The sequence below is a fragment of the Nanorana parkeri genome, unplaced genomic scaffold (genome assembly GCF_000935625.1).
Source record: "Nanorana parkeri isolate BGI_ZX_2015 unplaced genomic scaffold, ASM93562v1 scaffold147, whole genome shotgun sequence".
Classification (NCBI taxonomy): Eukaryota; Metazoa; Chordata; class Amphibia; order Anura; family Dicroglossidae; genus Nanorana; species Nanorana parkeri.
Window position 1 is genome coordinate 792,345 of NW_017306415.1, and position 25,061 is coordinate 817,405.

The following is a 25,061-nucleotide window of genomic DNA, read 5'->3' on the forward strand; positions in this document are numbered from 1 at the left end:
GTATTTTTTTAGAGAGCTAACTTTAGACTTGGAATGGATTGAAGGCAAATCAGTTCTGCCTCTATCAATTAAAGAGGGTGGTACAAGAACCTGGAAACACAGTGGTCTGTATTTTGTGTTCTCATGTTTCAGAGTCAGATAAAACAGGAATGCAAACATGAAAGTGGAGCAGATATCTCTTTAGTGAAAGAGGCAAAATGTGATGCTTTTCTTTATGTATGATGTGCATGATAAAAAAAAATGTAGCATGTGAAAATTGATAACTATGTGCTGTGGTTTGTCTGCATTACAGAGACCAAGCCCAAGCAGTGGATCTTGATGACCAGAGTTCTATTCAGAAGTATTAATGTCCTTGGAACAGGAAATTGAGTTACATGGGTCCCCTTAAGATATTGCTCTAGGATCCTTCTTTCTTTCAACCTTCATTAGCTTTAATATATTATTTACAAAAAAATCCATACATAATTAATGAAATCGCAATTACAGTAATACCTTGGTTTACGAGCATAATTCGTTTCCGGCAGCATGCTTGTAATCCAAAGCGCTTGTATATCAAAGCGAATTTCGCCATAGGAAATAATGGAAATTCAGATGATTCATTCCACAACCCAAAAATATTCATATAAAATGATTACAATACTGTACTGTAATATAATACTGTACAAAATATAAAGAAAAATAAACCAATTACAGATACCTTTGTGGCCGGTGTGAGGGGGACAAGAGAGAGGAGGATTATTGTGTAGGACAACTTTCACCATCACTAACGGAATCACTGCTATCTCTTGACTCAATGGAATCTTTTTCATTACGTGAAACCTTAACAAGGAATCTATCCAATGTGACACTGCATTGTCGTTAAACAGACTCCTCGCTCGCACTGCTACAGCCTTATTCGGTGGTGCTTTTCTACAAAATGTTGCTCTTATTGCAAGACATTTGCTTGTATATCAAGGCAACATTTTTCTGAAATGTTTGCTTGTCTTGCAAAACGCTCTCAAACCAAGTTACTTGTAAACCAAGGTATTACTGTATAATATTTAATAGGGCACTTATGTCAGTCCCATTCAGAGATACATGTAAACCCTATTACAGTTTATTGTTTGTGAATGGTCTTACTTTCTGCTATTCCATTTACAACAGATCTGGTATACACAGTAGGGGCTACATGTTCTCTGTGTAGAGAACAGGATATATTATACTAAAGTTACTAGCACATTCTTTGCAAAGATATGGTAAAACAACTGCTTTGCCATTTTTATTTGTCATTTGATGTACAATATGTTTACATTACAAGCTGCTTACATATAGAACAGGTTTAGTTGTGTAGAACCTCATTTGCTAAGTAAGTGGTGGATCATATTTACTATTTTCCTCCCTATGCCTGAAACAGCCTCCTTTTCACTTTGGAGTTGCCTACTATAACAATTACAATGGATGGATTTGCACCTGTGCATATGCAATACCAGGTTTGTTTCTAGGTGTTTTGAAATTGTATGATTGGTCAGATTCCTGGTCCACAGGAAATGGGCAAACACAATGCGACGCATGTTGGTACACATTAAAATTGACCCTTTTTTACCCTGTAAATACACCCTTACTGTTTTGGGGATCTCTATAGACTCTTGAACACTTGGCCACAGTACAGTCAAATCAGATCTGTCCCTGCAGCCCCTGGGATTCCTGTAATATGAACTTTCCTGAAGCAGTGAGCAGTGTGCAGTGGCTCCTTGTAAGGCTACTGTACCTATTGTGATTCCTAACCTTTCCTTGAACCACACAGAAACATTAACATAACTACCACAACATGCCAGTGCCACAAACAACACTGGGACTTGTAGTGCAATGAGGGTACACTACACCACTTAACTAGTGCTCTGCCCCTATGTCCGCATTAAAGGGCAGGTTGTAAACTCTCCTAGATCATGTGAATCCAGCCAGTAGGTACTAGAACAAATCAGGTTATGTTAAAAGCATTTTTTGATGTTTTGGAAAGCTGATCTCATAATTTTTTGTTTGGTTGCCTGTAATTCCACTTTAATAGGCTGACCATTTTCCTTGAGCCAAAAACAGGACATTGGGATGGCAAAAACGGGACGGTTTTAAGATTCCATATACATAAAAAAGTAAGATGATAAAGGTTTTATGACAATATAGTAGATGTGTACAGCATAAAGTTTTGGACAAAATAAATGATGCTGTTTCGGATTCGGAGGCAATGGGCCTCCGAATCCGAAACTGCACACCGAAAAATTTACGAACTGACGGTATTGATCTTTGGTGCGTCCATACGCCACTTGCGCTCATAGAAACAATGGGCGCCGACATCTTGGTGCACCCAAGCGGGTGGTATGTCTTCCTACGTGACATCAGATGCACCAAGATGGCGGCGCCAATACAACTAATTAATATATGCCCGAATATATAGTAATTTCTATATCTATATTCGGGCATACACTGAGTGGCCAGATTATTATGACCACCCCATCAGTACTTCGTTGGGCCACCTTTTGCCTTCAATACTGCGGCGATTCTTCTTGGCCACGAGATGTTGAAAGGTGATGCGAGGAATCTGACACCATGCCTTATGAATAGCACTGTCCAGTTCTGTGAGAATTGATGGTTGTGGAGCCAGCTGCCTGATGGCTCTTTCAACTTCGTCCCACAAATGCTCATTTGGATTGAGATCTGGTGATTGTGGGGGCTACCTAAGCAAGGTAAAGTCTCCCTCATGTTCTTGAAACCACTCCTGCACAATACAAGCACCGTGGCATGGCGCATTGTCTTGTTGGAAGAAGCCATCTCCCTGGGATACGCCATCAACATGATAGGATGAGCTGTTCCCGCCAAATTCTCACTCTGTCATCTGCATGATGCAACTGAAAACGTGATTCATCGGACCACATGACTTTTTTCCAATGCTCGACTGTCCAATCCTTGTGTTCCTGTGCGAATTGGAGACGTTTTATCTTGTTAACTGCAGACAGCAAAGGTGTTGGAACAGGCCTTCGGCTTCCATATCCCATACGATCCTCTGTACGGCGCACAGTGCGTTCAGAGATCATTTGAGAGGATCCCTGATTAAGATCTGCAGTAATTTGATGCACTGTTGCCTTTCTGTTGTATTGTACCAGCACCACCTGTCTCAGCGGTCACTAACTGCAGCTTCTGTCACATCTTCTGTCACAGAAGCTCCGGTCTGTTCAGTGCTCCATAAGGCGCACCGGACCTCCCTGCGTCCTATGGTCCGGTGCGCCTTATGGAGCGCAAAATACGGTATGTATGTATAACAAATCATACATTAACACAGGAATGCACAAATCACAGGAGCCCTGTAGCCAATGCTCCTTACAAATGACAGCTGCCTCCTAACTTTTGAGTTTTTCTCTAGTCTAGCCTTGGAGCTGGAAAAGTATCAGTACTTGTACTTGTACCCAGTACGGTACTTGGGATCTGCACATCCCTACAAACAACCAGTTTTTAAGTACTGAAACCCAAAACAACCACTGGTTGATGTAAGTTAGTTGTTATCTACTTATTATCAATGCTCCTTGCTCTGTTTGAATTGTCAACAGTTAAAAAATAATCATAATAGAACCAAACTGCTCTCAAAATACTGACCTACAGCAACAAATAAATGCTAACAGACACTTTCCTTCCAGCTGTTGGTAACATGTAGCTTAGGTCTATACAGCAACAAGTCCTTCTGCATTAAGGCTAATAACTTACTGAAAGCTGGATTGTAAAAAAAAAAAAAACTGAACATGTGTCACTCTGAGGGAATCCAGAATATTATTACCACTGTGTCATGCTACCAAAAATGTATTTGGCTAGCAACAGATGGTTTATGTTGATGTGTTTCACAAATTCTATTTTCGGTACAAGACAGCTGCAGACACTCGTTAATGAAACTACTGTTTTGCCTATGCACTGGCTTTCATGGAATTACTTCTACTTTATGAGTTCAGTTAATCATTCTGTTCTGGAAATCTATAGTAATGAATCTATAAAACAATTACACATCAGCATTTACAGGCTGGCAGCCTGTGATGGATCGTAAGTGACAATGTAGATATGTGGAAAGCTTTTCATATTTTTTAGAAAGAATTTATGATTTGTCCTCTAATTTACTGGACAAATAGTTTGTAAAGAGTTTTTATGGCAAGGTACCATCATTCTCAAGTGTGCAACCAGTGCTGCTTCATACAACAAAATCATTTTTGGTAATAATTATGAAGTTAAACAAATAATAATATTGCCAGAAAAGAAATGCAGACCATTAAAATTGTAGTGCTCCTTCACATTGATGGTCAGTGAAAATGTGCCCCATAACATTGTTGGTCATTAAAGTTCTCTGTTACATTGGTGGTCAGTGGAGGCTGGCCCCCTTAGATTGGTGGTCAATGGGGAGAATGCTCCTTACATTGGTGGTCAGTAGAGAATGGCACCCTTAGATTGGTGTGCAGTGCAGATGGACTCCATTACACTGTTGGTTTTTGAGAATAATGTTCCTTACACTGGTGGGCAGTAGGAAGTGAGAATGTTGCACCCTTTCAGATAGCATATAGTAGGGATGTACAGATATTGATACGAGTATCGATATTGGCGCCAATACCGAGTAATTGGGCGAGTACTCGTACTCGCCGCAAATGCTCTCGATACCGGAATCTCCGGTATCAGGAAGCCAGACGGCAAGTCATTACACGTCATCAGGGAGCATGGAGCTGGCTTCATGGCCAATCATAAAGCAGGGGGATGGGTAATGACTCTCCCCCCGGCTTCCTGAGTGGCCAGGAAGCCAACTCCATGCTTCCTCGTCACCAGGTGATGAGGAAGCATGGAGTCGGCTTTCTGGCCAATCAGGAAGCCAGGCAGCAAGTCGTTTAATGCTGTCCGGCTTCCAGGCTAATCAGGAAGACGGGCAGTGAGTCATTACATTAATGGGACTTCGGGTATCATTATTATGCGATATCGGTGAGTACCGAAAAAAATATCGGTACTCGTACTCGATACTGGAAAACTGGTATCGGTGCTTTCCTAGCACATAGACAGACCACTGGTGCCTCTGATATGAGAGGTAGAATATATAGACTTATATGAAAGGTAGAAATTGCTCATCGGTCAAGGAAACCCTAGCAGCCTCTAGAGCAGCCCTGGTTGAGAAAGGCTAGAGTCTAATGTAGGTCTTTATTGCCATCTGTGTCCCAATTGGTGAGATTTCCCTTACTTTTTGTCAGAATAGGAAGTGAATGGATGTCTTTCCAACTGGGACACAGGCAGAGCAAAGTTTGAATAGAGTGAAGAAAGGTAAGAACTTCTGACAATATTTTATTGTTGTCATGTACTTCCTGTCCCAGTGAAAAGAGCGGACCCTCTTATGTAGGCCTCAATAGAACAGGATGTGAGGGAAAATCTCCCTAATGGGATCCCAGACAGAAAAGATAAATAAATGAAAGAAATGTTAAGGCTCAATTCACACATGAGCAGTTTCCCGCACGTATACAGTAGTACAAATACGCGCGGAACTGCACTAAACATAAAATACAATGTATTGAAATGTGCATTGTTCAGACTATTGCAGTGGCCACCTGGTTTCGGCCTACAAAATAATTCAAGCGCAATTTTATGGGCAGATTTTGCCCGTTCCGTCTATAGTAATAGGCACAAAAGTGCGGAGCCTGTGCGTATGTTAACGTTTGCACGATTTCGTTCCGCTTGGTTTTCTGTGCGATAAACCGTGCGGAAAACGCTGCCGTTATGTATGAATGGAGCCTAACTCATCCCCACGCAATCCAAAAAATATGGCTGGAGCTGGGCAATAAAATGGAACAGACAATTTTAACTCCAGTATGTCCAGTTATGTATATTTTAACAAATCTACTTTAAAATACTACTATTATAACTCTATAAAATCTATCTTGTTATCTTGTTTTGTGCAGCAAAAATTAAACTAGGGGTCAGAGGTAATGTTCTCTAAATCAACCAGGGCTCCATTGCATTGCATGGTAATGTAATTTTGATTTGTTTTTAGGTACTGGAAGCTGGAGAGAGGTTTGTAGAATGATGGATAACTCAACAGAGAAGACCTTAGAAGTATGACTACGCTAATTTATAGTCTAGTAAGCAAGCAGATGGCCCAGGAAGTCATATAGTAAGCCATGTTAAAACAGTCACTTGATCTCGGGAGTAGGTAGTCTACTCCTATAGTGTCATGGCCATGTAAACATTATCATACTAATGCATGAGCTAACTTGAAAGATAGATTTTCAAATAAATACCTTTAGATAACAGTACTTGTTGTGTGTCACTTTTCTGCCCAATGTTTAAAAGCTGAACTAAAGCTATACTTGAGCATAACAGGTATTCATGGCAAATTAGTATTTAGTAACTAAGACCCAGAGATCTAAGGAGAGATTAATAACAGTTTAATTTTTATTCTGTCATGCAAGATTGTTCGGTGACATTCTAGGATGAAGAACAGACAGCAGCTCAAAAAAACGGTCACAGAAAACAACAGCATTAATTACAATTTGTGAGTTAAATCAAAAGTGCTATTAGCTCCACTTCAGTAAACGTATCAAGCTACAGAAAAACAATTTCATTACAAGATAGCTGTATATAAGGTTCATGAAAACATCACTCAGGCAGAATAAAGCTGTGCTAAACAATTGAATATATTAAGCCATATTTACATATTTGAAAGTTTTATATAAAATAAATAAAGCCGTTGCCATTACAATCCATTCCCGGTCTAAATAAAGGTACGGTTATAAAGCTACACAACATACAATTACTTTATTTATAAAATAAAAACATTAGGAAATTGCTGTATGCATCCCATACTGTAATTGTGATGTAAAAAATATTTTGTTAAACTCTTGATGATCAAAAAAACAAAACAAAAAAATATGGGTAAAGCTAGGCACCATCAAAATGTTTAATTGTGGTTTAAATATAAGCATAGATACTATATGTACAGCACGCTTATATCACCCAACAGATAACCTAACACTCTGATGGTTTCGGACAGTATGAAAGAAGAATGTAATTATAAGACGATGCACTGGATATGTCCCCTTGCTCATGCTGATTAGGCATGGTCGCATCTGTCTGGTCATTCTTAGGGCTATTAGGTAAACTAATGTAAACGTTAATGAGGGAAAATTGTCCGAAATGTACTAGAGAAAATAAGTACAGGCAGGTATCTTACTACTAAAATAAAAAAAAGCCCAGGTGACAGAAGGCTAGGCCCAGATGTACTTGATACAGAGAGCATAGGCTTAAGTTTCACTACAAGAATTGCTGTTGAGCAGAAAATCGTGTAAAATTGGCCAGCAGCAGGGGTGCTGCAGTTTTATTCAGGGTTAATAGTCCTAACCGCTGTATGCCTAGCTTTAATTTTTATCTATGGGGATCATAAATGGTAGTTTAGGTGCACACTATTTTTGCACTTAGCTTTTTTCCCAAACAATAAAGCAGTGTGCTATGAACAATAGGCAGCTCCAAGAGCGGATGTTAAGTAACAAGTGAATGCTACACTTCATGACCCCTACTGACCCCAAGCCTGCCAGTGATGGATTAAAGGACAAGCAGTGCATTATAGTTTAAAACGTTTTTCTGGTGAATCTGCACATAAATTCTCCAGGACCATGCATCTTATCCCTCATGATTTGCCGTGGTAGGGAACTTCATCTCTAATGCTTATCTTCAGCAATGCTGAACTCAGCAGTTTATACAAGGCAGGAAATTGGGGTTCCTCAGCACAATGGACTGTAGACATATAAGATGCTGGCACCTTCTGTTCTCCCTGGCCACTGAACATCATGGCTTACATATATATTCCTGAATTTAAGAGACGTATTACAATACAAACCAGTAATATTACAGTTACACTTATTTAACAGGGAAAGACAACAACAACCCAATATTTTTACCCATAATGCTAAAATTGTGCAAAAAAGATGATCAAAAATCATCTCGAAGTGATCTGACAAAATTAAGTTGAAATATGATTGGTTGAGATAGGTTAACACACTTTGCACATCATCACTGCGCTACAGATTTTGGCCTTTTCAAGAAGTCAGCATTAGGATGATTTATGAAAGAAGTGTTAGGAGTAATGGGGAATTGCAAAGCATGGTAACCCAGAGCAACCAATCAGAATTAATTTATTTCTAGATATACAGTCAGTTAAAATAGACTGAAATGCTAAATATTATAATGCATCATTATTACTTTTCGTATTGGCTTGCAACAGATTTAAGCTTAAAGCAGAAAGAAAGCATTACAATACAAATTTTTTTTTAAACAGAAAAAGTGGGGGGGGGGGGCTGGGGTCATATGCACAGTATATCAGCACATTACAGCAGACTTACCTTCCAATCTTATGCCCTCCAGTGCTGCACTTCTCCCTCACCCCCACTTCCATCTTTGCTGCGATCTTCCTACAGATTTTGTATCTTCGGTTGTTTTAGGAAAATCATGTACACAGTAATGTGCAAGGATCTGTGCATGCACATGGCCAAGCATGTACCTATGTCCACAGAAATGCATGTAGAAATCCATGTTGAAGATCTACCTTGGCAAATACAATGGTGCCTCGGATTACATGGTTAATTAATTGGGCGTGGACTGCCTATTTAAATCTGAGCCTCAGCAAGGGAAGTGGTCATCAGCTTCTGCTTCCTGTTACCGAACCTGTGTGCTTCTCATGTGATTTGACCTGGCTTGTTTTGACTCTGCAACATCTCGATCCCGTGGGTTCTGACTCTGGCTTTGTATCCTTAATATGCTTCCTGATTGCTGCTTTGTACCTTCTCTGCCTGACTGTGCTTGACATTGGCTTGCTTCATGACTTTGTTCCTGGCTTAATCCCTGTGTTCATGTGTTGCCTGACTGTGTTTGACCCTTCATCTTGCCTCTAACCCTGCTGCGTTTGAGCCAGCTACAGGCACCTGTGCTTCTCCAAGCACCTGCTTACCCTGTCTCCACTCTAGGAATTTCTGGACAGGAGGTACAAGAGACGCCCCAGCATCATAACTCCTGTGCATGCTCACATCTTCATCTTGACCTGCCGGGCCTGTGCACTGAGCTGCACATATGCGGCTCAGTGTACAGGGGAAAAAAAATGCTGAATGGCAGCAAGAAGCTTTTATGGTAGAAAAGACACAGTCTCTTCTTTCATATAAACCCTACCATTTTTTATCACTTTACATCCACTTTATTTTGTTAGATATAACAGACAAAAGGCCAGCATTAGTGATAAATATTTACCATGATGAATTATTCCATTCTCCAGTAAAGCTTGGCCAAGATTCACGCCCTCTTCTGGTCTTTGAATTTCTCCAATTTCAAGTAACCATTCCACAAATTCACTGCAAAATACCAGAAACAAGTCAATTATGGGAGTAATTTTTCCAAAATCAAGCTATTCTACCAAGCATAGCCTGACAGAGAATGTTGAAACCTTGTACCACTGCCATGAGAGAGCTACGGGTTAATTACTTTTTGTTTAAAGCTGAACAAAAATAAAATATAAAGCTGAGCAAATATAAAAGGCAGAAATAAAAGCAGCTCTGTAAACATTAATACATCCTTAAATGTTTTATTTTTTTTAATGCAAGCTGTTTAAGTATCTAAATTTGACCTGGTATTAGCCTCTACTCTATGCTATTAGTTTACTGTACAGCAGAATTCATGGAGAGGGAGGAGGAGGCAGGACAAGAAGCAAATTAAATGTGTTGCAGTGCAAGGGGTATGCTAATAGGAGGTGAGAGCACAGTGACAGAGAGATGAGCTTATTAGTGTGCAGTTCTCATGCAAGGTACGGGTGGAGAGAAGACCTCCCTCCCTAAGTGTAACTGAGACTGCAACACTGATAGGTATGGTTACCTTCCCTGCCAGACAGGACTGTGATGTTTGGAAGAGCTGTGTAAATCTCTGAAAAATACAAATCCCTGTCTTAAAGTGACATTAAACCCTCAGATTGTTTAACATAAAACAATACTGTAATGTGTGTCTTACTGTAATCCATGGTTGTTTCCCTTCTCTTTGCTGCTCTTCCTTTTAAATCTGTATCTGTTCTCATGCTGGGCAGAACTTCTGTTTTGCAGCAGACTGCCTTGTCTCAGGAATGGATACACGGTGTCTGTGTATACAATTCTATAGACTTGTAACCTGAGCCAGCACTACAGGAAGAGGCCCTGAGCTGAAAAGGGAAGTTCTCCCCAAGCATGAGAAGACATGAGGATTTAAAAGGAAGAGCAGCAAAGAGAAGGGAAACTACCATGGATTACAGTAAGGCACACATTACAGTATTGGTTTATGTTAAAAAATCAGGGTTTTATGTCACTTTAAGTAAAACGGCTCTTAAATGTATTTTATGTGTGTACTGGGCTGTTTGTCTGGAGTTCAGCTTTAGGTATTAATAAAAAAATAATTAAAGGCTTTTTTGCACAAAACTTACTAAAGCATCCTGATAATAGAGGTAAGGTAACACTCTAAGCCAATAAGGACTATTGCTTACAGGTAACATGATTAGAGGAATAAAGAACACAGGCATGACTTTATCAGTTCGTTGCTGCTCCTTCATTGTCCAATAACTGGTTGGGATCTGTTCTTAACCATTGCTTCAAAAGGAACTATAGTGCTTTTTGACCAATGTTATTTTTTAGTATAGAAAGTGGTAGTTTATGCAATTATGATTAAGAGTTGACGCTTTAGTGTGTGAAATACATCCTGTGCTAGGTTATAAGAAAGTAGTGCAGAATTCAGGTGTTTATGTGCCTTACCTAAGATCCTGCCATTACTAGACAGTGAAAAGCAGTAAAACAGCTATGTAAAAGTCTAGACTTTTACATAGCCAACACTTGCACCACCCATTAGTTGCAAATGGGCTAATACAAAATACTTGTTTACAGTGATTCAGAACAGGACATGTGTTAAAGCAACAGTATCCTTCCTATTACCCTTTTAAATATTTAGCGGTTAGCTGAAATACAGTATAATGATACCTAAACATATATCTAACAAATTGTCATTAATAAAAACAGTTTTCAAACAGTTGCAGTATAAAAGAATGCTGGAAATGGACACAGATATCAGTTTTACTGTACGTTTCATATATCTTACCCCACTCTGTACATCTTGTCTTGATTTGTATTGTGATTGTAATGTCTTCCCTATATTGTAAAGTGCTGCGCAAACTGTTGGCGCTATATAAATCCTGTATCAATAATAATCCATTGACAAAAATGCTATAAAACCTGTCCACTGTACCTTCCAAGAAAACATTTTGGGAATGTGGTCAGCTTCTTCTTTCGGTCTTTAATTAGGTTTCCATGCTTGCACATCATTTTATAGAGCTTTTCACCCTGTTCCGAAATCATCATCCAAGTGTCCTGCTCCATCCCCAGAGTCAAACCTGGAGAGCCAATACAACATTCAACATTTAGGGGTTGATTTACTAACCTTTTAAACACACCACGAACGTGTATACACCTCTGTAGTGTGTTCCCTCCCAGCATGATCTATGGGAGGAATCGAAACACCTTTGTAGTGTGTACACACCCAGCAGGTGTGTTGTGCAAAGCCCTGCAATGAATTGCAAGGTAATGTGGTGTAAATTAGCTCTATGTTGTGTTGCTTGCGTTGATGAATGCAGGAATGTAAATGCATGAGCTAACCATTTTTGTCTAAACTGTGAAGCAGCATTATATATGCATCATGTGCATGATTTTTCCATATATGGCATTAGTGGAAATATGCTTTTAGAGACTTTTTGGTTGATAAATACGTTTTGCTGTGTGAAAATCACACACACCTGGTGTGTGTGTGTGTGTTTAGGTTAGTAAATCACCCCCTTAGTGTTTTATATTTTGATGCCAAGTGACAGAAAGTGCTATTGTCTATAGGCCTACTTTGACTGACTAAGCCCAAGAACAAAATTATGTGAATGATCTCACATGGGGAGGTGGTTTGTACTTTGCATGTGGTGGCTAAAGTGAGGGGGCAGTAAGGCATGCAGCCAGTGGAGCAGAGGAGTGGAGAGTCAGTGGAGCGAGAGTGCAAGGGCGGCGGCTGTATGAACCCAAAAACTCCTCATAAAAAAAACCTTATTAGAATATGCCCACTTGAAAAAGGATGCCATCTGGTGTGCATGAGTGGGGGAGCCTGCCACCCATGGCCACCTGGGCAGCTATGCGGCCCATGCTCATTTACAAGTGACATTTACATTTTACAGCAAGGTTTTGCACAGCAACACTGAAAATTAGTATCCTTTTGAAATTGTCTTTCCTAGTGTCTTTCCTAGTGTGTATGTGGATGGACGGCAAGTCTGCTCTAATGCTGCAAAACCCTGCTGTGAAAATGTGTTTCCCTTTACAAATGTCTGCCCTGGTGTGTGCATGGGTGGGTGGCAAGTCTGCTCTAGTGCTGCAAAAACATTGCTGTAAAATTGCAGTATAAAATTGAAAATATCTACCCTAGTGTGTGCATGGGTGTTTTTCTTAAAGGTGTAGGTCAATGTCGCGCGACATTGTTGTATTACGTCGCGCTACAGAAGTGTCACTTTTGCACAGAGATATAAGAAGGAAGGAATGATGTCACATCAAGATCGCTTTTGATTGGTTGCAGCCCAATGTAGCAGCTACGATGTCCCTGCGAAAAGTCGCGCTACGTAGCGCGACAAAATGTGCACTGTAGCTCTTTTTTGGATGTAGCTCAGTGTGAATTGGGGTATGAAGCTCCTCCCGCTCCTAAACATACTTTGGCCACACCCACCATTCAGTTTACCTCTCACCCACTGCCCCATCCACATTCTCAAGAATTGCAATTTTCAAAAGATCCCAGGTATGATTGTCGGCTATTTCATCGTAGCAGATTGCACAAGTTGCATGCTTGTTGCTAACCTGCTCCTCTCTTTTTTTGCACTTTCCTTTCTTTGCAAACTGCTCGCTTCTATTTTTATAATGCAGAGGTAACTTCCTCTTCATTACAGTTAAAGATGGTCTTCTCCTGTGACACCACCTGTTCAAACTGGCTTTACTCTACATACAGTATATGATTGCAGAATGCTACACAATAATTAAAGGATAAATAAAGGAACTTGTGCTAACTACTAATATTGTTTCATATGGAGAAACATAATTATGCAACATAATATCAAAAATACCATCTGCTTCCTGATACTATTTAAGGACTTTATGGTGTTAATTAAAAAAGTTTATTTTAGCTCAAACACTAAGCATAGCAGTATTTTTATCACCCAAAGTAACCAGATTTCAGCTCTACAGTAACCAGATTAAAGCTGGTATAAAACATTTACCTACAGCTTCAGAACAACTATTAAAACATATATTTAAAATTCTGTATTTGTACAAAACAAATGGATAAAACTGAGCAGCACCATTTTTATTTTATCAAAACTGGAGCAGACAAAATCTGGAGCAGCTGTGCATAGTAACCAATCAGCTTCTGTTTTTCATTTTCAAAGCTTAACTGAGCAAATTGAAGATTGAAGTTGATTGGTTACTATGGGCAACTGCACCAAATTCTGTCTGCTCCTGTTTTTTTTGTTCAAATGGACAAAGTGCATCCTAACATATCTCCAACATTATAACATGTTTGGTTTTAACATTGTTAAACCAAAGTGTCTTAGCACCAGGTCTGTGTCCAGTTCTGCATAAAAGTTAATGGAATATCACCTCCATTGTTCCTAGGAGTTGTTATGAACATTGTTTATAGGCCATTGAACACATGATTAAGGATTAACAATGCAGAATGTGCTAGGTAAAATAGTCTGCTGTTGCATGAAACATGTCTAATTTCGGGAGACTGTTTACAGCTGTTATTCTATTTACAAGTGGCTTTTTTAGCAGTGAGTCACAGTGCATCCTGTACTGAATGAAACACATTAAAAACAGCCTAAAATAGAATTTACAGGAACACAGCAGAATCATACCCAATAAGGGTACCTACAGACTAAAGAGGGCAGTCAGACATGCATGCACCAGAATAGGGCGGCACACTCCCAGGGTTGGTCTGATTGTCTTGCCTAAACATTCTGGTTTAGTCAATGGAGTAGGGTGAGGAAAAAAGAAAGCTGAGCTGAAAGCGTGATTTTTATCACGGAAGGGACAAAAAGGATTGCTACAGGCCTCATAAAGTAGATCCAAACCCTAACTGGACGACATGTAGTTAGCTAAAGCCTTGTGAATCTCGCATAACAGTTGTGTTTGTGTTATATAAAATAGTAGGCCACATATAAGCATTTTAAACCAAATTAATTTTAAACCTGCCCCTACATGTTTCGTCACTACCGACGTCCTCAGGGGAATTGCAGGTTCCCCTGAGGACATCGGTGGTGACGAAACATGTAGGGGCAGGTCTACCATACCAAACACGTTTGTTTTCGGACCGGCCGAATGTGATTTTGAATTTTAAAAGACATTTTAAAAAAACTACTTTTTGGAACTATTACCCGATGAAAGATTTTTCTTTGCATGACTGTGGGAATACTTTACACTGAGGACTGATGGTAAAGAACGAGATACGAAAGACGCCGCAGTAACGGTGTCCCATCAGACAAAGCGTTTGGTGCTGTCTGTTACAGCCAAAAGTTTGGGGTGAGTACGCACTCTATTAGGGGGATGTATTGATCTTAATACAAACCCCAGGAAAGCACTACTCTACCGAACATTGGAAGGCTCTGCTTTTTGGCTTTGAAGCGGAGCTGTATATTAAGAGACTTTATTTTTTGTTTAGCACAATTAATTGTCATTCACAATTATTTTCGTTTACCCACCTGAATTTTTTCACGCATATGATTTGTCACTTAATGGTATTAATGCACATGAAGGTGTAAAAAAAGAGAAGGATTTTTTAATGTTTATAGACTGATCCACTTTATCTTTACACACTGAGACACCTAGAAGCACTTGGTTAAAAATCACCTCCTAATCGTAGACAGGTTTTTTTTAACTATTACAGTGCCGTGTTTTTTTTTTATTGATTAACGGCACTTGCATTGATGTGATTTTATTTTATTTTTTTGTGATTTGTAGTTCACAAACACGATTATATGGTTTTTTGATTCACTTACTAGCGCTGTTAATTTGGTTTAAAACTCTTCAGACCCAGCGGTCTTCAATACAGCAGCTTGTATTTTACATCACAATATTTATTTATTTATATTGATGTGTTGACACGATACACTAAAAATTCATCACATTGACTTTGCAGTAAGTAATGTGTTAAGGAAACACTATTTTGGTTTAATTCACTGCCACCAGGGGTGTATCTACCCCAAGGCAAACTAGGCATTTGCCTAGGGTGGCACTTTCCAGGGGGGCAGCAGTTTCTGCAAACAGCCGGACTTAACTTTGGGCATACTTGGCACTTGCCCGGTGGGTCGAGGCTGGGCGGCACAGAATCAGGCAGCAGTGGCTGCCTAATGCGGCAAACCAGACGCCCGCAAAGGCCCTAAGAGCGGCTGACTAATTAGAGAGCTTCGCAGTGGAGGGGAGGGCCCAGTGAGATGCGGTCCAGCTGGCTTTGTACAGGAGGTGGAGAAGAAGCAGCAGGTGGCTCAGGGCTGGCCATAGCATGTGATCTGATGGCGGGATGTCCCAGAAGCAGGCTGGGAGACTGCAATGTAGCCTGTTGGTACTAATGACACTTTGAGCTGCAGGTAAGAGGAACCGCACATGTATCAGGGAAAGGGACCCCGCACAGCCCACCATAGACCGCACACAGCCCACCATAAACTCTGCACAGCACCCCTGAAACCCTGTACAGCCCACCAGAGACCATGCACAGCTGTCCTGAGACCCCATGTGTGCTGTATCCAGTAACTGACAGGTTGCGCAAAATGTCCTAAACAGGAAGGGGTGGGGCAAATTTAGATTGATGGGGGTGCCCGAGTTTAGTCTTGCCTAGGGCAGCACAAAACCAAAATACACCACTGACTGCCACCTGTATGATATACAGCTGATTGAACTACTAGCGCTGCTTATCTTGTTATATCACATATAAGCATTACCAAATCCCAACTGTTTTGATTTTTAAAAAGATCTCCATCATGTGAGCTAAAACCTAGATCAGTCTTTCTCAACCACGGTTTCTGCTAGGGGTCAGTGGGCTAACAATTAATATACCTACTGATGTGAAGGACATCCTTTTTCCAAATGTCCACCAGTTGTTTGGATCACAAAAAAGTGATCCACTGACTATAAATGCGGGCCCTTCTCTGCTCGCCACCAATGTAATGAAGGGCCCTTCTCCACTGACCACAAATATAATGGAGGGCCTTCTTCACTGACTTCCAATAAAATGGGGCATTACAATTGTCTTTGTCTGCTTTTACTTTTTCTGGTCATTATTATTTGATTCATTCATTTTAATTTCATAATTATACAGAGCATAGCTTTTATAACTATATCTATCTATTTGCGGTAAAAAGGTTAAGAAAGGCTGGCCTAGACAGATCACATGGTCTCCGACTAACTTTTGCTTTCAGTTAGACCCTGCAGCGAGAAAAAAGAATCATCATTGCACAACCAGGAAGCAGAGTCTCTATGTGAAATTAGCAAATATGGATGGCCCAGTATACATACAAAATTAAAAACTAAGCCTAGATACACATCATAACATTGTAATAAACAAGGTCAATAATGGCATGATCATTAGATATTATTTTAATTAAAGCTACAGATTTTAGCAGATTGAAACCAACTTTTCAAATGATTTTAAAATGCTAAAGCTTAGATAAGATTTTAGTGATTGGGTTTACTACTACTTTAACATGCTAAATCAACTGTTCCTTTCATGCTTTGTGGACCAGTAGTCATGTGACCTTGCTTGTCACTAATCTACCAACTGACATATCAGTCTGGATGTCGCAACACTTCTTAAAACTCAACCTTTCAAAAACTGAGCTCATAATATTTCCTCCTGCCTGTGCACCTTCCCCCAACTTTTCCCTTGAGATTGATAACACATCTATCCAACCTTCCCGCCATGCCAAGGTCCTAGGTGTCATCCTTGACTCAGACCTCACCTTTCTTCCCCACATCCAATCACTATCCAAATCCTGCCGCCTTCACCTTTGTAACATCTCCAAAATACGCCCCTTCCTCACCAATGAAATCCACTCCCTTGTTATCTCTCGTCTTGACTATTGATGATGGCCCTGGACGAAGGGTAATACAAGAACTAGGACTCAGAGATGAGAGGCCCCTTAAATTATTTTAACTGCTGTCCTGTCAACTGCCTGACATCATGCTGACAACACATGCTATCTCAGCTCTTGAGCGTGAATACTAGTGTCAATACAGGCATATGGTTGTTTACATGCCCTTTACATACAGAGCTTTACATGGTAAGTCAACACTCAATTGCTAGGAGAACGTGTGAGGTCAGTCAGTGACCATCACTACCATCAGCTTCTCTGTTTAGGTCTCGTTCACACGTAGGCGTATTGCATATGCGCGTCTGTCGCGGGTTTTTTTAACGCGATTCGTGGTAAAAAAGTTGCGCGACCGTCGCGCGTTTCCGAAGGCTTCTTGGCTGTATCCCAATGGAAACGCGCAACAAAACGGCCCAAAGTAGTACCTGTACCTTTTCAGGCGTGGGCCGTTTTGTAGCGCGTTAGGGACCATTGAATACAATGGGATTTATAATATAAATATATTCAATATATATATATTCAAAAATATAAATCCCATTGTATTCAATGGTCTCGTTCCCACCTTGGCGTATTTCCGCCCGTCCCTAACGCGCTACAACAAAAAAACATCAACAAAAATAGATTGCAGCTCATCAGCCCTTGGATGTGGTGGCTGTTTTTTTCAGGCTAAAAACATTTTCAGCAAGTACAGAAAATACTTGTTGACCTTGCCATAAATGCAGTGTGGCCAGAATCGCCACTTCTTGTCAGCTGTAAAGACCGCACAAACAATGTTACCGCTCTTTTGTAAACCACTAGTCCAATCAATTCACCATGTAATAGTTGCACCCATGTGACAACTATAACTCCTATATAGATACCATGGAAAAGTGAGTGTAGACATGAAGGGGCAGAAAGATGTGTTATTCTCAGCATTACTAGGTGAATACAAAGAAAAAACTTAAAAAATAAGAAAACGAAAGCAGTCACCTCATCTAAGTATTGGTAAGCTGCAATATATTATTTTTGGTTTGGGTTAAGATACACTTTAAGAACATTGAAGACAGACTATTCCTATTTTTTCATAAACCCAACCAGTACTGGTTCTCTTTTAAGCAGAATTGGCACATACAACAATTTATTTTGGCCGTCTGGTTTGCCTTGTCTAAATGGCCTTCCAACTTCAGAAACTGAGAAAAAAAATGATCATGGCTTTATGTTCAGAGTGTTTAGAATGGATGCATTGATACAGAAACTAGTATCGGTGCCAATTCCAAGTATTTGGGCGAGTACTCGTACTCGCTCAAATGCTCCGATGCCTAGCCCGATACTTCCTGTATCAGAAAGCCGGCCAGCATGTAATGACTCACTGAACGGCTTTCTGATTGGCTTCATGCTTCCTTGTCACCTCATGACGAGGGAGCATGGAGCTGGCTTCCCAGCCAATCAGGAAACCAGTCATTACACGGTGCCCGGCTTCCTGATTGGCCAGAAGGCCGGCTCCATGCTTACTCGTCACAGCGGGACGAGAAGCATGGGGACGGCTTCCCTGCTAATCGGGAAGCCGGGTGGCGAGTCTTTACACACCACCCAGCTGCCCGTCTAATCAGGAAGCCAGATGGCAAGTCATCATCACGCCACCTGGCTTCCTTCATGGGACTTCTGTTATCAGTATCGGTGAATACTGAAAAAAAAGTATCGGTACTCGTACTCGATACCGAAATAAGGGTATTGGTGCATCCCTATTTCCAATCTGCTATGAGAAGATATTTAAAGTTGCACTTTATAGCTGTCAGTTAATTCTGCTAATTGGATAAAAGGGGAAATCCTCTGCACACCTTGCAGCAATCACGGCCTATGTAGACAATGGTGTTTGTTAGGGTTGCACAGATACCAAGTACAGTACTCGGTACAAGTACGTGTACATGTACCGATACTTTTGAGCTCCAAGACTAGACTAGAGAAAAATTAAAAAATTAGGAGGCAGATGTCATTTGTAAAGAGCACACGGAGCTCCTGGGATTTCTACATCTCTGTTTTAATGTACAATTTTATTTTTATAAATATAAATAAAGGGATGCACAGATACCAGTTTTGCGAGTACGAGTACTGGTACTTGCCGAGTACTTACAAGTACCAGTACTGATACATTTTTGTTTATTGTCATGTGACAGCTTTTCTAAAACAATTCTAAAACTAATGATTTCAGGACAGTGATGGAGCACCAGAGCCCTGTCCCAGCTGCAACCGCTGCAACCCTGGTAGTTCTCATGAAAATGCCAAGTATCGGCACTGGTACTCGAAAAGTATCTGTGCATCCCTAGTGTTTGTAGTGATGAACACGGATGGCATCGTGCAGACACAATGTAGGAAGAGGAATCACCAGCACTCAGTAGAATAATCCAACATGTCCATTTATTGGACATAGACGTCACACAATCACAAGATTGTTCCACGCAGGGTCTCTTCATCAGGGCATAAAGAGCGAATTCTAAGTATTAATTCTGAGACCATACTGTCTTAATAAAAAATTAAGACACCTAAAAACGAGGCAAGGTGCCAAAAAATACCATCTTGACGTTAACCTCAATTTCTTAAACTTGTAGGCTAATTACTCTGATTTACAGCAATACCTCATGATAAATGTTCATAATCACTTTCATTCCATTCTAATTTGACCATTTATTTTTTCATTTGAGTCATATTTTGAAAAGTATGTTTAGGAAAAAGTAGAACTTTTGTCTAAAGCATTTTTTTTTAAACTCTACAAAAGTATGGAAAACCGTTTTTAAAATGGTGGGCTAAAGAATGTTTACTTAGTAAACTAAAAGTAAGTTAGCTGAATAAGGTAAAGCTGTGTTTACTTTAGATATCCAATCATCTACAAGAGAAGCCAAAAACAGAATTTTATGGTTAAGTTGACCATACACTGGTAGATTTTGCCTGATTGACCTGACGACAAGAGACCTGTTCAAAATCCAAAAGGGTACGCATAGGATTAGGGAGAGAGACCAGCAGGTTAGAGAGGCATAACAAAACATTGTCCACAAATAGACATAATTTGTTGTGGTATCCCCCTACTTTGATCCCATTTAGGTCTGCAGAATAGGATGTGAGTATTGTTAAAAATTTTAATTGAATTTTGTCCATTCAACAAAAAAATCTTGCTCTTTTGATTTTTTTCAGCACTACAGTCAAAATTGATAGTGGCATCACCCCCTTTAACTTTTGGAAAATTGTTTAAACATTCCAAAAATTTTAACAGGATATACACATCTTTATTAAGTAAGTTGAATGTAAACTAAATGCAAGCTCACACTTTCTCTTCTCCCTCTCTTTCAAAATGGCTTCCAGCCACTCCTGCTTCTCCTCAGTCGTCTTCGCCATGCACACAAACCACTTGTTCTTGGCAGTGTTGTGTATCTTCCAGCCGTGCGTAACAGGATTACCGCTGCTGTGAAAGTCCGCTGCAAGAGAAAAAAAAAAAACATTTTAATCTCATTTAAAAAATTCAATTAAACTTTTGTTCTTAGGCATCTTCGAGATAAAAACTACAGATAGGAGAGATGTGTCTCAATTATCAAATAAGAACTGCATGTATTTTTACACCGTGCCAATCAAATTTAAAGGATATCTAAATCCAAGAACAAAACTGTAATACATTGCACCTTACCAATCCTTAGCTGTAGTGGCTGCGTTAGTTTTCTGCAAGTTCACACCTATCAATCCTTTCAATAAGCTAGGGTTCTCTTATACCTTTCTGTGGACAGAAATTATATATCAAGTAATATTATCTTCCTTACCAGCTATCTTCTGTGAACTACAGAACAACTTATCTCTAAGTTTTGGAGAAGAGAGGTTTTTTTAGACCAAATCAAAAGAGCAGGCAAGTTTACAATGCTGATCCTCCACAGAAAAATAACTTTAAAACAAGCCACTCCTGACTTCTCTAGTTGCTTTATTGTGTAATAATTCTCTAAGATCCTCAAAGATCATACCAAAGATTCTAGAGTCGGTTTCTAACAGCCTGCTGATTGATTACATGAAGAGGCTGGCAGGGTGAAAAACATTATGTTCTCATAGAAAAACCCACTGCCTGTGTTGTACACCTTGAACATTTTAGTATATTTAGCTGCTTGAAAACCAGGTGTTTAGACCCCCTTCCTGGCCAGGCCATTTTTCAGTATTCAGCGCTGCGGTACTTTGACTGATGTTTATTCCGTCATGCAGCACTGTACTGAAATGAATTTTATACCATTTTTTGGGGACACATAGAGCTTTCTTTTGGTGGTATTTAATTACCACTATGGGTTTTATTTTTTACTATAATTAGGAAAAATTACTGAACATTTTGAAAAAAAAAAGTTTTTTTTACATTATGTTAGGAAACATTTTGTATTACCCAGTTTTTTGGTAAAATATAAAAGATCGGGTCACGTCGGGTAAATAGAGACCAAACATGTCAAGCTTTAAAATTGCGCGCACCCGCGAAATCGCTGAAAACTACCATACCCAAAATTGGCCATAGGCGACACTTTAAAAGCTTTTACCGCTCATCAGTTTAATGTTATCAGTGATTGATGGCCCTAGAATTATTTAATCGTTTGCGGTGATATGTAACATGTGCAGCGTGATGGGCGCAATCGTCTTTTTTGAACGTATGCGCCCCCAACGCATGTTTGCATGTGTGTATGTATGGGTGGGGACTTTAAAAACATTTTTAGTTTTTTTTATTCTTTTTTGTGTAATGTAAAAATTTTTATTTCATTAGCAATCAAAAAAAATTTAATCGATCAAAAAGATTAACGATTAATCGAGAAATTAATCGTTAATTTGCACAGCCCTATTTTAATCGTGAGTGGATCTTATGTTTTCAATAATACATTTTAAAGATAATAATCAACTTTTGAGTCTGCCTCGACAGTAGCTCCCCAATTGGACCTCTCCCCCTCTAAATGTAAACATAGAAAAAAACAGAGACATAGGGGTTTCTGAGAGGTATAAAACCAATACATGTGTAAAAATGATATCCAAATTTTATTATACAGTAATTACATTATATAAAAGAATCAATTGTAATACATACGAGTATAAAAAAAAACCAATTGGCTAAAACACACACAAAGTTCCTAATTGATTCTTTTATATAATGTAATTACTGTATAATAAAATGTGGATATCATTTTTACACATGTATTGGTTTTATACATTTTAAAGATATACAGGTTGCTCTGTGGTATATGCTTTTGTTTTCGGAGCAATCCATCAGGCATAATGCAGTCTTGGCATGAACGATTAGGAAGAGGAACAGTACTTCATCATGGATCAGCATGCTATGGGGGAGAAGAGAAGGAGACAAGATTTAAGAAGAGGTTTGTATTCACAAGCGCTTGTGACCTGTTCTTATTTTTAAGAGAAGGTCCTTGGTAGACGGTAAGCAAGTGTGGAAAAGGTGTTACTGAAGATAGAAAATGAATCAGTTGGAGCACATTGGTTCACTAGAGCACAAGTGCAGAAAAGGTGCCACTGAATTTGACAGTGATTGAACTGGAGCACATTTATCCACAAGAGAAAAACTGTTATTAGGATCTGAAAAATGACATTTTGATTCATTATAGTTGAGCACGGACTATACTACGGCCCGGCCGTCGGAGGCTGCGGTGCCGCTCCAAGAAGCGGGTGGAGAAAACAGACAGCGATCGGCGCTGCAGAAGCGGCAGAAGTCCCGCCCCCCCTGGATTTCCACTCGCCCCCACGCAATTTTCACTCGCCAATTGCGAGGGGGCGAGTGGAAATTTTGAGCCCTGCTATAGGGTGTTTATGGAAATAATTTACAGACACATGCACAAGATTTTGATTGATGCACTTGATTAGAGGAATTGTTTATATATGAATATGATTTCATGATTTTAGCACATTGTAGCACTATATAGCACCATTTTTTGAGTTTTTTTTTATTTAAGATCCACATTTTTTTAAGATCCATAGTGTCGCAAATTTTTAAACATTTGTTTGATATATGTTTATATAACTTGCTAATGCTAGCAGCTAGCGTGGAATAGGGAAAATAGATTATTGTTGAGCATCTAGCGCAGAAGTTATTTGTAAATGATCATCACAGGATTGAGCTTGGAGCCGCCGCCCGGCTTCCTAATTGCCTGGGAAGCTTGCTTCACTAGTTGCTAGCATCTTCACCTATTGCTAGGCAGTCTGACGTCCTGACCAATGAGGAAGTTGGGTGGCACAACATGACCCGCCGCACAACTTCCTAAATGGTCAGAAATCCAGGCTGCCTAGCAGCAAGTGAAGCCAAGCCAACGATAGTCTGGGATGTCAGTATCGGTACTCAGTATCGCCTAGTAGCGGGAAAAAAAATGTTGTACTTGTACTCGATGCCGAAAAACTAATATGGTTGTTGTTTTATTATTATTAACTACATGAACTATGCATATATGGCGATAATAAAAGTTCAGATGTATGGACAGAGTTAACCCTTAATCAGAATAATTTGTGGTTAGATGGTTAGAGAGGAAAAAGTCATTGTGAAAATGATGCTAATTAAAACAGTTCATGGTAAGGGCCTGAGAACTGGGAAATGAACATTTCTTGTAGAGATCATTAATTTTATTTAGAAGACATTCTAATTAGCTAATAGGCTAGTCTTCTGAGGGAAAATGCGAAGATCACAAAAAGCAGCCAATAATTTACAGCCTATTCAGCTGGACTTCACAAATTTGCATTAAAAAGAGAAGATATTATAATGAATTAAAAAAAGAGATACATTATCAGTAAAAGTATTATTATTCAGCCATAAGGTACTTATTTCTATTGAAGTCCCTGGTATTATACAATAGGTTTACAAAGAAAATAACAAAAATGTAGCTGATTGCCAAGGGTTATTATCATCGTGTCATATAATATTATTTTATTTTTATTTAATGTAATAGTATAGCTAAAATGAGTCACAGCACTTTACTGAGACAGGCAGAATGACAACCATTTACCTGTCGGGTAGAAGGTGGTTGTCTTGGCAGACTAATTGTGCTTGGTGGTGTTTCACTTTGTACACCAAAGTGCTTTCGAGTGTTAACCTATACTATGCATAGAACATAATTTACACATTTTGTATTCACCATATAGGAGAATAGTGTCTGTTGGTAATTCAGCAGCCCACTTCACACCACGAACAAAGACTGCCATAACAAGCATCAATGAGTTTATTCTATGCCAGCCCTTCCACAGCCAATTACACAAAAAAAGCATAAATAGATTAACACCCCCCTTCCCCCGCCCAATGATGCTAAAGAGCATGCAAGCTGGTATCAACATGCTAGAAGATTGCATAGTAGGGGGTGTTCACTGCCCTCTTGCCAATAGAATAGTATGCCTGATGTTCTGAGATGGTACTATAAACCAAGGAAGGAAGAGGAAAGGGACACTTGTTTTTAATTAATTTATAAAAGGATAAATATTAACCCAATGAACACTCCAAATGCTTGCCTGGTGTAAAAAATCCAGGTACAGCACTACGGAGAGTGCAGGTATTACATTTACTACAAAACAGCTGTCGTACTACAAACATCTGCCAAGTTGCATGTATTCATAACGTTAAAAGTGCTGCCACTGAATGTGCGAGCTTGGATTCACCGGCCTTTTTTATAAAGAAATATACCTCAATGCCTTCATCTTATTTGTGACTGTGCAGACTGTGTAGACAAGTAAGAATCTAGACAAGTATTGTACACACAAGCTGGGAAATGTCAGCTTCCCCTTCCCTACAATTTATTATTGAGTCCATCAGGAAGCGGATGACTAAATATTCAATTTTTATGCTGCTTGCCTGTTTCCAGGCAGATGTGTTTGTTTGTATGTTTCCAGGGAGAAAATGCACAATTGT

At 39.5% G+C, this 25,061-nt stretch overlaps 1 protein-coding gene across 1 annotated transcript in view; it reads right to left on the bottom strand.

Annotated features, from left to right (window-relative positions):
• The window catches only part of PREX2 (phosphatidylinositol-3,4,5-trisphosphate dependent Rac exchange factor 2), a 250,362-nt gene that overhangs the window by 155,046 nt on the left and 70,255 nt on the right, over positions 1-25,061 (bottom strand). The window contains exons 9-11 of the mRNA XM_018554229.1: positions 20,482-20,631; positions 11,278-11,422; positions 9,274-9,374 (exon numbers count right to left, since the gene is read on the bottom strand). Of these exons, the coding sequence (XP_018409731.1) occupies positions 9,274-9,374; positions 11,278-11,422; positions 20,482-20,631 (396 nt within the window). The remainder of the gene's footprint in view (positions 1-9,273; positions 9,375-11,277; positions 11,423-20,481; positions 20,632-25,061) is intronic.